Genomic DNA, 16,150 nt, shown 5'->3' on the forward strand with positions numbered 1-16,150 from the left:
TGAAAAAGACAGCACATAAACCATTCTCACCTTGAGTATAACTCACTGCATTAAAGCATCTGTTTAACTTTACTATGAGGATGTCTGCTTAAATGCATTTCTAGAAGATTCTGTATTTGGTAAAAACTAAAAAATAAAATAACCTGAATACACATTATTAAACTACTTTCAAATCATCAGCAAAACATTTTAGGGTTTGGGGATTTTTCCTCTCTAAATTGCCTTGTGGGTTCAGATGTTGATAGAAAGGGAAACACTACAATTTCCAAGTTGCAAACAAAATGGTGTAGTAAAAACCAACTCAGGAACTACAGGGCAACTAATAACTTTCAAACATTTTAGAGATTGAAAAGCTTCTCACAAAGCTACTTGCTAATTTTTCCAGGAGGCTGTTTACATCAAAAGCAGTCAACATCATCTCAGGAAGGAGTTAATTAAAAAAAATATTTTAAAAATCCTCACAGTAAAACTGATGAGACGTTTCAGTCGTATCTAGGACCTACACTATCATACAGTAAAGAAGGGAAAGCTTAATAATCTGATTCACCTGTGTGGTCCACAATAGGTCAGCAATGAATACATATCCTGCCTGGAGGATCAAAAGGTACTCTCTTCTCCACTAAGCTGAAGGTAAGTGGCACCTAAAATGCATAGGGAGGAATTTAGTAAAGCGTACAGACCTCTACCACTCTACACCATCCCAGAGAGTAAAAATCCAGTACACAGCTCCTGCTTTGGACAGATTCTTTATCAAATGCATATTGCACAAAGTCCACCTCCCTGTGTAAAGCTACAATTTTCTTCAAAGCAGAAGACTGTAATAGATGGTGAGCCTTATAAGGTAATAATCTTTCATGGGATATTATGAGCTTCTAGTCCTCTCATAGTCTTATCACAAGAAAGACAAACAAAAGGTTGATGTTTCAATCAAAACAAAGGAAAACATAAGAATCTGATGGATTAGGTGTTAAGAAGCCTGCAACATCAAACAGAACTATTAAGCAGTTCTGCAATGCTAAAAAGTTACAAACATAAGAAATCAATTTATTTAATCCACAGGAACCACAATAATGGTACATTTAAATTTTTTCTTCCTCTACTGACTTAAAATGTTCCTGTTCCCATGACGCTTGAAATAAGGAGAAAAAAAGCTAGCTCTGCTTACATGGAAAGAACTCTAGGAGAAATTAGCTATCAGTAGAGTGAAATAAAAAGAAAAAAAACATCATAATCTCATTCTCTTTGTTTCAATTTTGTCTATTCCAATGTTTTACCAGCAGCTCTATTTTGCTTTTAGTCACACATGAAAATAGCGACATTATGATTTAGAACTCTGTGTTGTAAACTGACTGTTGTAGTTCCTGGACTCAGACAAGCAAAAGACTTGAAAAGCTTCATCTATTGACCTAAATGAAGCTCAGTGAACCAAACAATTTCATAATTTAATGATGCTGTTGTTGTTTTTATTGAAGAGCCTATGCTTCATCTGCTTCACTGCATATAGAGTATTTTGGACCCATTCCATTTAAATGAATGATATGCCCATGAAAAGACAAAAAGAAAAAGCACAACACCAGAAGTAACAGTTCCCTCTAGCGCAGAGCAGGTGCGGGGTTATGGGCTAGAGCCATGTTTGGGCTAACAACTAAAAATGCCCTCCCTGTGTTAACTGGTTATGGATGAAGGGATTATGAAGGACATAATGAAATCACATCATCTCAATGCAACTTGCTAATTCAAAAAGGTTAAATCATCAAAGGATCATTTATTTAAGAGGATAGGTGCGGATTGTCCCTTTTGAAAAGGAAACAGATTGTTAACACCTCTCACACTTATTGTAAACCCAACTGGCTATCTCATATTGGGATCACAAGGCCTAGAGCACAGCTAGAAATGCAACATCACAACCAACTGCAAGAGATTTGCTCCTCCGTTAGCTATCTTCCTAAACAGGCATGACCCTAAACTTACTGTGGCTTGGAGATGTTAAGCATATTGCAATAAAAACATCATTGCTTGGCTTTACTTTAGGTATTGTTACAGATACGATACCATGGACTTTATTGAGCAATTAAAAAATATACAGAAGGGACAATAGCTTCTTTTTTATGTATTTTTCAAAATTTTACTTTCTTCCAATTGAAGAACCCAGTTTCAAATATGAAAAGGGCACTTGTTCTACAGTAACTGCATACAACTTGCTCAGTCCCAAGTACTGTGTTCATTTTCTGTTGCCGCTGCTGTCATTATATCTCCAGTCGTTTAGGAACTCCTCTGTTCTGGGAATTACAGCTAAGTTGTTCTTTCTGATTCTATTTCCCCATAGAGTTCAGCTAACTTCTTGAACTCAGGTCCCCAGTCTCCAAGGTAATTATAATCCTGGTCAGAGTGTGTTGTGGCTGAATCCAGAGAGCTGATAGATCCAGCTTCTGATCTATGACCCTCATAGGCGTATGTCTGTAGGGAGTCATATGGGGGCACGCTGGGGTCCAGATCAGCCTCTGCCAGTCTTTGTTTAATGAACTCCTGAACATCTATACTGTCAAGGCTTGAAGAGGGATGATGCCTGTGTGCAGGCTTCACTTCAGGATGAACATCCCTCCGATATTTTAGCTCCTCAGCAGCTGATGGATTCCGCAGTGCCGTGATGTCAAATGCTTCTGTGTCTTCTTCTCCACCACCCTCATCATCATATGTCACAACATTTTCCCGGACATCTTCTTCTGAAATGATCAAGGGCTCCTTCTTGCTACGTCTTAGGGTGACGAAAAGGACCACAATTGCTAAAGAGAAAACTGCAGATATTAGATTAGGTTTAAGGTTTACATCTGAAGTAAGTAGACACATGCAAAAGAAATAGCAGTTACTAAGTTCCTAATATAAAGGTGTAATATCTTCAGGCTAATACTGGCATTCAGGATAATTTTGTCAGGCATGGGTCTGTAACAAAGGGTCACCAGACCTGTTCAATCTAAATTAAAATGTACTTATATTCCCAAGTGAACAGTGCCTTTGCTGTGTAACATGTTACCTGAAGATAGATTACTGTATGCTTGGAAAGCACTAATGAAATCCATACAGCTGTGTTTCGACATGGCAACATGCCAAAGTACAACAAGCAAAATTAAGGTGAAAATTAATAATGCTGTACTGAAACTACAAACTTCCAATACAGCTTTGTCTGCCAAAGAGTCAGTATAGAGCACTCTAGTACTGTGTATATTCTTTGCAGGGACTGCTGGTGTTTCTTGAGTCAATAATGAAATCCACTAGTTAAGATTATTAAGGATCTCATAAAGGACATGAAAGGGGATAACATTCTTTCAGTTAAACGAGAAATGAGAAACACGGGCTGATATTTTTCAGAAGCATTGTTAAGGGCTTTCTGTGTTTCATTAAAAGCGATATTTAGCATATATATTGAATTGGAATGTAAAAGGTTTATTTTATCTCTTATGAATATTCAGTCTTGTATGATAAAATATAATATTATAAGCTAAATTTATTACTATCCATTTTAAAATAGTTTTCTGACAAGGAAGTCCTGGAGTAAGCTGTGAGGAAAGTAATCTTTAGAAAATGTAGACCCTTCAGAAAAAAAAAATCCCTCAAAATCTCCTATGTGTGTCACACCGCAGTTCTCTTTATTTCTTGCCATCTCTATAAGAAAGGCACATGAGTAGTACAGAGATATGTACCCAGCAAGTTGTGCCTCTGCCAGGAAAAAACCCAAAACCAAAACCAAAACCAAAACTAATAGGTTTACATTTTTAACATTTGGCCTGTGCAAAAAAAAAAAAAAAAAAAAAAGTAGTCAAGAGAAAAAACACTTGCAAGGGCATTATCTAATGGAGTCATCTTATAGTCTCATATGTCTCTTGCCCCTGTGGATTATGCTGTGCATTACTATCATCTTATCCCACAAAGGTAATTAAGAAATGGTTCTTGTACAGTGCTAATGGTGCTTCTTACACTGTAATGCATTTCAAAAAGCTTTTCTCATCTCTTTTCTAGCATTTTTACACTGTTCTAGACATGGAATTAGAGCCAGTGGCTTTTTGAAATCTTTCCAAATTTCAGGAAAAAGATCTGCAGTGTTAATAACTTGATAAGCTCGGAAAAATAATTTCTAGTAGATTTCAGATATTCATGAATGTACTTTAAAGATATTTTTCTCTATTAATTTTAGCTAAACCTTTCCCCTCTAATCATAGCTATGTGCTTCTAATTACTTCCTACTACCAGACAGCCTCTGGTTCAAAAGCATATATTACAAATTTCTGCCCTATCACATTCAGAGAGCCAGTGGAAGGACAGTATTACTTAAAACTGAAAATGCCTTACCAAGAAGAATGACAACACAGAGCAGGATTGCGATTAAAGCGCCTGTGCTCAAGCCAGCCGAGGAGAGGAAAGCTTCAGCATGGCAAGTTCTCACTCGTCCATCTCTCTCACATGCACAAACTCTAATTGTGAGAGTACTGCTGCTGCTGAGAGGGGGTACTCCATCATCAGAAATCAAAACCGGGAGGTAATAGATGTCTTGAGTAGTTCGACTGTATCTCCTTCGTCTGGTCAGGATACTGGCTGTATTATCTACAATATCAAACCCAGAATATATTTTTAATGAAGAAGAAATTAAAAATGCTATTGACTGATTGTTTCCTGTTGAGTAGAAGCATGGAGCATTAGGCATTAACTAGACTGTCCTAATCTGTGAAAATGCAAAATATAGAATTAAAACTTGGCAGGAAACCTTTGTAGCAAATGGAGGAAAAGGAAAAGGCAAAGGAAAGTAATTAGAGAGAATTCTGAGAATATATACCGTGGAATTAATCCACAACATAAAATCCTCTTGATTCTCAGATGAATGTTAAAAGGTCTTTAGTAAAAGTTAAACTAAGACTTTCATGTTTTCCCTGTTTGTGATAGGTTTTATAGATCAAGTGAGCTTTCAGAAAATATCTGAAAGAACAGTGACCAAAGACTCATGCTGTGAAGAGGTCAGGAGGAAGAAGAGAAGGGAAGAAAGATGGAGGAAGGGAAGGTAAAGGAAGGGGAAAAGAGCAGATATTACATGTTCTAAACTGGTAGAGGTTAAAGGTAAGTAAGAGAAAGGGGAGATAGTGATGTAAGATTTTGTCACCATTAAGTTACCTACAGATCCATCTGGCATATGTTACAGCCAATACGATAAAACTTACTATTTTCCTTACAAAGTTGCTGGATACTACACTTACGTGCCCACAAAATAAAAATGTGCTTTCAGTAACTTAAAGAAGAACCTCAACACAGAGGTGATTAAAAGATACACAGTAAATCAATATTTTCTTTTGATATGGGATTCTGAAAATGATTCCTACGTACCCATAGCATATGACATCCAGAAATAATTTTTTCATTTTTATAAAAAGTCTCTTAAACTTTAGCTCTTCTTCATATTCCTTAATCTGGGTTTGTGAAACCTTATAAAAATGCACTGTGGTATTCTCAGTAATGCTGACTTTTTTCATTACCTTATTGTTAAGAAATAAATTATTTCCACATTATTCCACAACTAGACTAGAGAGCAAACAGTCCTGTGTTATAATTGAGTTAATTGATTGAAGAAATCAAGCTTGATATCACTGAAATTCAGATTACACTTGTTATATAAAGAAAAATCTCCTCTAGAGTACAGTGAGCATTGGCCTTAAGGCCATAACTACAGACTGTGCCCACCCATGGAGCTCTTACTAGGCTCTACCAGTCTAATTCTAAGACACACAGAAAAATTCTAAATCTAATTCTACAAATTAAGACCAGCTTGTTCTTTGATACATGTATCGTCTTCTACTTTTAATGAAATGCTGTACATGAATAATCTCAGTGATCTATTTTAAAATACTCCTAGATAAAGCAAATAATCTTATGGAACACATATTACTAAGAGGTAGATATATCTCTTAATTTGTCAACGCATATTTTGGTACAATCGGAGGGTAAGTCAGCAGCTGTTTTATCTTTCCGCTACATAATGTTGCATAAATATCTTCAACTTGCTTTTTTTTAAAGAATATCTTCTTTGCCACTCTCTGCATTTTTTTATGCTAGACTGTCAGTCTCAACTTCTCTAATACTGCTGGAGGATACATAAAATCTTCAGTGTTTCAAAGAAGGAAAATACCACAGAATACAAAATGAACTTCAGCTGGTCTGCCTGTCAGCTGACAAAGCAGTGGCAGATTGATCTAGATACAGCCCAAGAGTAGAAATAAACTCGCATATCTGTGATTAGTGAGGAATTTCAAACAAATACATATTTTGCATAAAAAGTTAATGTTCTCAGTATATATATAAGGTGATAACTGCTGCTTCTGCCTTTGTACACTCAGAAAAAACTTCATCATAATTTTCCACATACCCATGAAAACCACCACTGACTTTCTAGAATCCAATTTATAATTGCTTCCCTTCCTTGAAATACAACTTGTTATAGGTTATTAGCAGAGCTCCTCTCTAACAATTTATCTTTTTATCTCCTGCGGTTGCAGGAGAGAGTATGATCCCTGGAACACTGACTATTCACACTGATAAATTTTAGCACTCTCCCTGGTATTTTGTTGGTCTGGGCCAACTAGGACTCCCTCACATGACACCCAGCCACAGTTGTAGTTAATAACATATACCAGGGACCCTTCCCAGCAGGCAGTATGGACAAGAGTTCACTAGATTTGTCTCTTTTCACTTTACAAAGTGCTTCAACATTATTCCAGAAGCCTGTGGATCCCTAAGCATCCCTAAACAGCCTTATGTTGCACTCTGAAGCACATAACTTCCTTTTCTGCCATGATAACATTGCTCTGTTGGGCTGCTATACAACTTCCACATTACTTCACAAACTCAGAAGAGAAATTGGGTACTACACAGGGTCCAGAAGAGGTACAGGGCCAAGTGCTATGTAATGGACACAGCCTGTGATATTAAGCTTCATTGCAAGAGAATGCTCACAGTTTCACTTTGTGGTTTGTTGTTCTTTTTCTTTTTTTTTCCTTCAGCACCAATACTGTCACAATAAACTTAAGTCTAAGTGTTCACCTAGAAATCCTACTAAAGTTGTCAGAGAAGTGCAACGCTCCCATGTGCACTTCTTAGCAAATGTACTTATCAATAGAAAGACAAAGCAATTTCAAAAAAGTGATTGCTCTAAGGAGAATTATATTTCAAGTTACAACAAATGAGAGGATGACAATCATACAACAACATTATCCAGAAATAAATCCTCAAAAACCTAAGGGTATTTTCAAGGACTCAGTTTGAAATATAATTCCCTATTGGTAGTAAATTACACTATATCCATGAGCTAATCATTAATATTAACATCTGTGATGTCTCTCTTGTCAAAAGAAAAATATTTCAGATCTTGTACTGCTAAATCCAAAAGGTGACAGCACGTGTTACTACTAATAAGAACAGCCTTTCATTTCTGCTTAATACTCTATTTTATTTCTACAAGACAGAGACACTTCAGTTCAGCTACCTCGTCCAAGAAGTAAGAAAATCCTACAAAATTTTGTCCATGTGAATCTTCCCGGGCCTATACCCTAAGAAACATGAGTATTCAAATCTGAAGAGGAAAGCATAATCTCTTCCTACCATCCTCTGGCATGAATCAAAAAAAGAGTGAATGATCCATATACAGCTATGGAAGCAGTGATGAAAATGCAGACTGAAAAGAAAAGCATCAAGGACTAAATATAATGAAGAAAAACTAAGGATTTCTAAGCAGGAATCTAGCCTTAAATCTAGGATTTAAGCACAGAAGACCATTGCCAAAGATGTAAAGGAAAGAGCATTGAGATATGTGCATATATGTTATAGCAGTGCAAATATGCTATGAGGGGGAAACTGTGAAGACAATAAATAAAAACAATGAGAAAAATAAAAAGAAAAGACCAAAATGACAAAATGGAAAAACTGGACAATTCAAATATTACAGTGAAAAAATCTGAAAAGAGCTATAATGAAGCCATGCTTTTCTGGGGTGGAACAAGAAATTGACAAACAAGAAACTGACATTTTAATACCACACAAAATAAATACAAATAAAAAATACAGATATTTTGTCTTTTAATGTTGTATTTGTTCTTTAACATTAAATTGTTTTTGTTGTATCATCAACACCATGGGATTAAATATTATAAAAGACACAGTTTTAGGCCAAGAAGGAGCCAGAATCAAATTTTTAATTACAAAAATTGCCGTGATGAATTTATGTTGTTCCTATTCTCCTGAATAATAACTAGATTTCTGTAGAAACAGCTGTTACATGACACATAGTCAGGAGATTCTGTAATAATATAAACAATTACAAGCATTCGCAAAGAAAAAATGTCAGGATTTTCCTTCAATGCAATTTCACAAATTTGCACACACATAAAAATATGATCATATTTTTTTGGGTACTGGCAATTTTACGTTCCCAATATCTCAGTACTACTCTCATTATTACAGAGCTACAGACTAACTTTGAGATCATGCAGGCATATACATATAAATAAAATACTGGAAAGTAACTCAGCTCTCACATACTATCCTTAATATTTTAGAATGTTTTATAAATGAGGTTTCTAACATTTTTTAAGAGAAGGAAAGTGCATCTAAGAACTGATTTTCCAAAGGTCACTGAGAATCAAGGATAGTAAAAAATGACCAAAGGTAATGACTTTGGTATATTACAGAAATCACGTCTGTCATGTTCCAGTCAGAGCTCTGTTCTTGAGGACAATTGTAAGTAGAGGTATGCCAACAAAATGAATATATAATAACAGTTTAGCCAAACTGCTGTACCAACTGCATCCTGACAGCTATACTGATGTTCTAATTTTCCATGTTTTAATTGTTTACATTCCTTATAAAAAACTTTGAGGACCCATTGAAAGAGGAGCTAGGAAGACAGCAACTTTTAAGAGAAGGATCTTAGCATGATATGAAAAAACCCCACAAACTGTAAAAGCTACAGGCAGCCAAGTATGAAGACAGATGCTGGTGCATCTTTCCTCCTAGGAAAGAGGAAAAAAAAATAATTAAAAAAAATTGTATCAACAAATCTAGTTTGAAAGGAAGCAGGGGTTCATAGTATGAGAAATTCCTTTGATACCTGAAAACAGATACAGCAGATAGGGAAGATAAGTGTATGGGATAGCAGCAGTAGAACTAGAATGATGAGAACTACAGATCTGATTCTTATAGGTTTGGAAGGAAAGACCTTTTTATCTCAATGGGTTCAAACTGTGAAGTTCACCCCTGAGAAATACGATAAGAACAAGGACTCCCTAGAAATGAAAGTCCTGACTGCTTAGGGAAATTAACAGCTCCAACATAGGGATCCTTGCGCTGCACAATGCCCCATTTCATGATAGAAACTTTCTCATATATGGGCTGTGCATTGCAAACATGTCAAGTTGAACTTAAGATTAATCTCAAGTGGGTTTGAGGTTACACATGGGAAATTCTGCATGGGTCTAATGCAGCAGCTCTTCACACTCTGAAGATGTGGTAGTTTATTAAGCCAAACTGCACACTTTGTACAAGGCTGTTACCACATTCCTCTTTCCATCATCTCTGACTTTTTACATTGAGCTTCTGAACTAAGAAAAGAAATGAGGGTGTAGTAAAATCATGGAAGCTGAGATAAAATGATAACACCATGGAAGGTGACTACTGGAGCACTCCAGTAGTGAGGATACTCATTTATTATCCATAATTTGAGAATTCCTCTGACATATTGTACATTATAGGCAGACACAAGGTAAATGGAAGTAAAAGAAAACAGACCTGTTTATAGCTTAAGGTGTTTCTTAATTTTCAGCTCTGCTTATATCAGCAGTTCAATTTCTATAAATTTTCTGAGAAGTCATAACTAATTAAAACCAAAGAAAATATCTTGAAATGATTTGCATTTCTTATATTTCTAAAGTTAGAGAAGTTAATTTGTTTATGTGGGACTACAAAGAGGCATTTCTGTTTCATTTCTTTACTGATAACTTTTGTAAATATTTTTTTTTTTTTGTGCTGGTTTCAAAGATACTGCCAATGGGCTTTCTTTCTAGTTCAGTGGATAGCAAAAATAAAAAGCAGCACACAGCAGACATTTTGGGCCTGAAACATAGTTATTTGTTTATGGGTAGGTTTGTGAAACACAAACAACACATAAAAGAAATGCAGGAAGAACCTATGCACTATGCACTAATTTATATGTCTGGTCAATCTTAGATCAAATTTTTAAAAATAAGATCAAAGAAATTCAGAGGTCTGAGGAAGATAAATGTCTCCCTCTGTTGTCTCCCTCTGCTACTCCTGGTTTTCTGTCCTTTGTACTTATAGTAGGACTTCTTTTATTACTTTCATACATTGATTCTGTGATAATACCTGCTTAGGCATTCAACCTGTTTACAGTAACAACACTTCTATGGACTGAATTTACAGTCACCATAAATAACACTAACTTTGCACTTTCTCAGATATCATTTCTCTTAAGCTACGACTTGTCTTCTTTACAGGATGATATTTCATGAAATGGCAATAGTAACTTGCAATACTTCATAACCAGAGTAAGCATGTCACTTTGATGTAAATGAAGGCAGAAACTACGTAGCTGTTTTCTGCTCATGTTGGGTTCCAAAGCCGGGGTTTCAAGCTGACCTTTTTTAATGCCCACTTCAGATGGCATGCTTATTTGTAACATTAAAGTCTTAAAGTCAGTTCACTGGCCTGCTATAGATGTCTTCTGCAGTATTGTTTGAGATAAGAATTTTCCACATATCAGGGAAGAGAGAGAAACAGAAACTTCTGTAAGGGAATTCAGGCTGGAATGGGATGAGTTACTCTCTGCAGGCTGCTCTCTTCCTACATAACAGCAATGCCAAGTAAAACTGATCTTTTTTTACTCATTTTTGCTATGTCTCACAGGAAAAATGTTAATTTAAGTGAATGTTAATCACAGACATAGGTGGATGAACACATTACAGATTTCATTTCATACAGATGCCATTGAACATATTGTGCTCCAGATTTTATAGAGAAGCAGGTCTCTACTTCTGTGGGTATTAAAGTATCTTGTGGCATAACATTAAGAAAAAAAACTTTCCAAAGGAATAGTATCAGAACAATGGCCTAATTTTGTTCCAATGCCAGAGTATTCTCCAACACTGAGCATTTTTCAAAAGACCAGATTTTTGAGAAAAGAGGGCAGAAGGCAAAAATAAAACTGCAAGTATTTTTTGTGAAATGAAACCTTTGTCCTGACAAAATAGAAGGAGAACAAATGCTAAGCATTGTCTAGGGAGTTGTTCTTCCTTGAAAGTAAGGTAAACTTTGTCTACTTTCAGAAACTGGCAGTCTCAATTTATTAAGGTAAAGGGATGTACAAATTTTAAGGATGGTGTTGAGTGAATGTGTCCAATCTCCACACAAACGCCTATCGTCCAGGAGATTTCCAATACCCATTGGAGAATCCATAGCAGACTGTATATCTTGTGAATAAAAAATACCACCAGCAAAAGAGTGCGTTACAGTGCATAAAATTCATAAATGTTCTCTTGCACCTAAGTGAACTGTTCTCTGGGGGATCAATTCTTTTGCCAACTCTCTGAGAAGGGTGGTGTAACTTCTGAAAGAGGTCTGTAATAGGTAACAAAATAGGTAGAAAGAGGGACTGATTTTTTTAAACTAAGAGAGACTATGCAAATATATTAATTGTTGGGGATATTGTAACAGCGATATATACTCATATGCATTTTCCATCAAGCTAACAAATTATGACAAATATTTCAACCATACATTAAGCACCTGGAAAAATATTATGGTTCTTTCAGGATAAAGAATAGTACAGTTTTAGAATTCAGTACTTAGAAACAGCTCTACTGTGAAGAACTTTAATCTTTCCTCTGATTCTTCAGCAGAAGATGGTTTTAGTCTCATATGGCCCTGCCAATTTTTTAATCGGGCATCCAAAACCAGATTTTTCTGATTAGGCAAAAAGTGTAAATTTAAGATATTACACACAAGGGAAAAAAGCATTAAAAATTATCATCGATAACATCCTAAAAAACAAAGTGAGAAGATCACAAACAATAATTAACTGAGTTATGTAGCATCTACACTGCAACATAAAAGCGTCACTCAATGCTCAGTTTTAATATAAATGGCAACATTTTTCTGGGCAGAATAAATTGTAAACAGCTCTGTTTTAATTAAAAAGCCTTCATAAGTACAATTCCTTACCAAATAAAAAAGCATCCTCCTTGGGTTTGCTCTCTAAAATTGCAGGAAATGATTACAACTTAATGCACTTTCTTTGTATAGTAAAGTAATTCTTTTGTAGCTCTTGTTCTGCCTTGCTTACTTGTGCACAGATAATGCATCATTTTTTTTGGCTGTCCTCTTGTTCATATTCTTAAGCCTTTTCTCTCCTGGAAGAGTACTCAGACCTCAAATAGCAGCAAAGAGTTTATTGTAGCTTAAGAATCCAGTCAATAGGGAAAAAGGTATCATGTTCTGTCTTTTCCATTTTATGGTTTAAAATCAGATTTGTAAACACCAACAGAATCCAGAAGGTGATTCAAGCAACTCTTAAGTTCTGCTGGACTAAATATTTGGTATAGCCCTGTGGCTGTCTCCTGACCTGCACTTCCCTGCGGTTTTTAAGCTTTGCTTTATGAGGGTGCATATTCAAATCCTGGATTTTTAACGTCAGGGATTGTTACTGGGTAAAGGCACAAGTTCAGACCCAAGAGATAAAAGCTCAACTGGTCATATGATCAATTATCGGGACTGATGCTTTAATATCTATTTCCTCTGCTAAAGCCATAGAATATTATTGACCTGAATCCTACACATGCCAAGATTGTATATTTCTGCAATCTATACAGGTAGGTAGAGACAAACTACAAAATCTGCTTGTGCAGATTCAGTAATAGTGCATAGATATGAGTTAATATTTAAAGCTCCAATTCACTTCTGTCTTTTGATCTTGTAGGTTTACTGATGATAATGGAGTAGGGGAACATTCATGAAATAGTGTAATTGGGCATACAGAACAGGCTGTTGTCCTGGGTTATGAAAACAGGGGCAGAAGACGTCTACTGAGATTTCTGTGAAATTAAACCTTTGTCCTGAAGAAATAAAAGGAGAGGATGACTGGATCCAAAGATGACTGCAAGTGAAATAAAGCTTTGCAGTGACAGACACTGCTGCCACTGACTACAGCTTTCAATGTGACATCAAGATTTTGGTTTTTATCATTCTGCATAACATTACTGCAAACTCTCTTAAGGCTATTGCTGCAGGTTTTTTTTTCTTTAAAAAAAACATAACAGAACAAACAAACAAACAAAACCCTCCAAGAATGCCAGCCTTTATAGAACTATTAAATCCAGAGGTAAAAATAGCAGCTATGTTGTTAAGAGCACTCCAATTATTTTTAACATCTGATCCTCAAAAACATGAGTTTTCTAAAGTGCAAACTTGTCACAGACATAAGAAAAGGCTCTTCTGCCCACCATCTCTCAGCTATTTTGTAGAACAGAAAGCAACAGAAATTCCATTTCTGAAAGAAAGAAATGATGAAATGAATATTAAAGTTGTAAATGCTTGATAACTGGAAATTGTGAATATATTTTATGAGTTTCACTGATATTTTGCATATAGATGGTTCACAGAGAAAAGGTCCCAATAAAGGGCAGTGTTTAAACAGTTCAATCAAAGAGTCATGTGCCAAACAAAATAGTAACAATGCTTTTGTTTTCAAGACAAATTTCTTGTTATGATTTGAGTTAAACTGTCATTGTGTTAATTATATAGGCAAATTGGAAGTTTGCACTTCAGGCATTTCTGAAGTCTCTGTATGTGTAGAAGTTTTATGTTAGATGCTACAGGAAGCACATATTTACTTTTTGTATCTCCTTAGGTGAAATAAAAACACAAGATTTTTACCTTAAAGGACACCTTTTCAAGTTCCTTCCCCTACTTCCCCAAGCCAAATTCAACTTAGAATAGCCTAAACACTGCCTTATGCTGTTGTTAGTCATTCCTCACTGCTTTCAGGGGAGGAACAAGAAAGCAGCAAATACTTAGTGCTGCATACTTATAACCAAATTACAACACAGCTGCACTGGAGATTTATGAGATGTTCTCACCCTTTTATAAATCTGTGTAGGTAAATAACTTATGCTCACAGGCAGTCCTTAAAGTATAACACAGCATTTTTCACTGGTAACAATCACACATAATACAAATTCCAAATAAAAATATGTTCAAAATCATAAAATATCTGCTTCATCATGGCCACAATTTTAATAAAAGTTAATCAAAAGCACATCTTGATGTAAGTTGTACTGAAATGAACATGGCCATGGTCTCACACCTGAGATCACAGTCCAACACTCAATGCGTTTACTTGAATCTTAGACTCAAATGCAAAAATATACAACAGTACACTTCCTTTATTTCAGGAACAACCCTCTGGCTTTTGCTATAATGCTCCATCATAATCTGAGTGGAATTGAAATATTAGTCTGGAAAACAGCTGGAGTAATCAGTAAAGGAATGTTTTTCATATGAATTAGTCCTTCAAATATAGTTAGTTTTTTAATATTGATAGATATTGGATTGATCTCTTTTGGAACGAGACTATCAGGGCCATGAGTCTGAAGAAATAGCACAACTCTATTTTTTTTTTTTTGTCCTACTCTAAGTATAGTTAAACAAAAATCGGAAGAGATTCTTTAGAAAGATTACGCAGTCTCCTTCCCTGAAAGGTTTTAAAAACAGATAGAAAATATCTGTAAAGAATAATTTAAAAGTCCCCGTATGTGCCATATGTACCAATAATGCAGTTAATACTTCTTAGTCATTATAGATGAGTAGTGATCCATAAGATCTCAGAAGGTATTCTACGGCACTACCCTAAAAATATAATTGTAAAATAAAGCCAACCCCCACACACTTCCAGACATGCATGCAAACAAATCCACACATACACACATAGACAGAAGTTCAAAGGAAAGCTATAGACAAGCATTTAAATTTTAATCTCATTTTCAACAGGTAACAAAATGGAAACCATAAGACAATACTCAACAAACAATAAGGCTTATATTGGAGCTTTTTTTTTTTTTGAAAGTCTGGATAGTTCTTGGATTCAATAAATGTTCAGATTAATTTTTTTTCATTTTCTTTCTGTTTTCCTTCTGGGTCTGTTAAGATTTTCTGGTTGTACCTTTTAGACACAACTCGTTAGGAAGGGTATGAAGCAATAGACTTAGAAATCCAGTAAGCACTGAAGGACCTGCTCTTGGTATCATACCATTAAAAGTAAGCATGAATTCAATTTTTTATGGCCCTTAGATTAATTTTTTTTCCTTTACTTAAGAACCAGCAATAACCTTGACAGTACCCACTCAGTGTTATTCACCTAGAAACAGATCAAATTGTCAACCTCTTTTTCATTAATCTAGTTTGTAAAAACATTCCTGAATGTAAAAAGTAAAAGTGCTATAATGAAATGGAATATAAAAATAACATGCAATATCTGATTATTCATAGTTTGCAATATGTTGGAAACCATGTCCTTTATATCAGCCAGTTCAGTGATGAGTGATTTCAGTTTTCATCTTCTGTCAAGAAATGGAAATTGTTCTTTCAATTAGACATTCCAGACAAAACAGAGACCCATTTCTTTGAGATTTATGTGTTGAATTTACCTTCATTGTCCCTCAGAGTAAAGTTGGGATTCAAAGGAAACCCTTCATCAACAGAAAAATGGAATCTTGCCCCATTTGCAGAGTTATCTTTGTCAGTTGCAGTGATAGTTTCAATTACCTAAAACAAAAATTAACAGTGAATATGTTGAAATATGAACTTCATCCAAATAGTACCTGATCTCAGCAGGATGCTTTCACTTAGCTTTTTTTTTAATTTTCTACTTGACTGCTGCTAAATTCAACCAATGAAATGACTGGACCATTAGCTTGATTTCTCTTGCATGAAATCTTTAAGGAACTAAACTTCAGTCCTAGATATAAGTGTCCAGAGCAGCTATACTTTCTGACGTTTTAAAATGGCCAGAACTGAGTACAGAGATTTTCGTCATCTGCATTGCTTCCTGCTG

At 35.4% G+C, this 16,150-nt stretch overlaps 1 protein-coding gene across 1 annotated transcript in view; it reads right to left on the reverse strand.

The window, feature by feature from the left end:
* Positions 1-2,292: 2,292 nt before the first annotated feature.
* LOC104539401 (cadherin-18-like) overlaps positions 2,293-16,150 on the reverse strand; it is a 38,261-nt gene continuing 24,403 nt past the window's right edge. The window contains exons 4-6 of the mRNA XM_010182911.1: positions 15,744-15,861; positions 4,345-4,596; positions 2,293-2,783 (exon numbers count right to left, since the gene is read on the reverse strand). Of these exons, the coding sequence (XP_010181213.1) occupies positions 2,293-2,783; positions 4,345-4,596; positions 15,744-15,861 (861 nt within the window). The remainder of the gene's footprint in view (positions 2,784-4,344; positions 4,597-15,743; positions 15,862-16,150) is intronic.

This window comes from Mesitornis unicolor, unplaced genomic scaffold (assembly GCF_000695765.1).
Source record: "Mesitornis unicolor isolate BGI_N332 unplaced genomic scaffold, ASM69576v1 scaffold26634, whole genome shotgun sequence".
NCBI lineage: Eukaryota > Metazoa > Chordata > Aves > Mesitornithiformes > Mesitornithidae > Mesitornis > Mesitornis unicolor.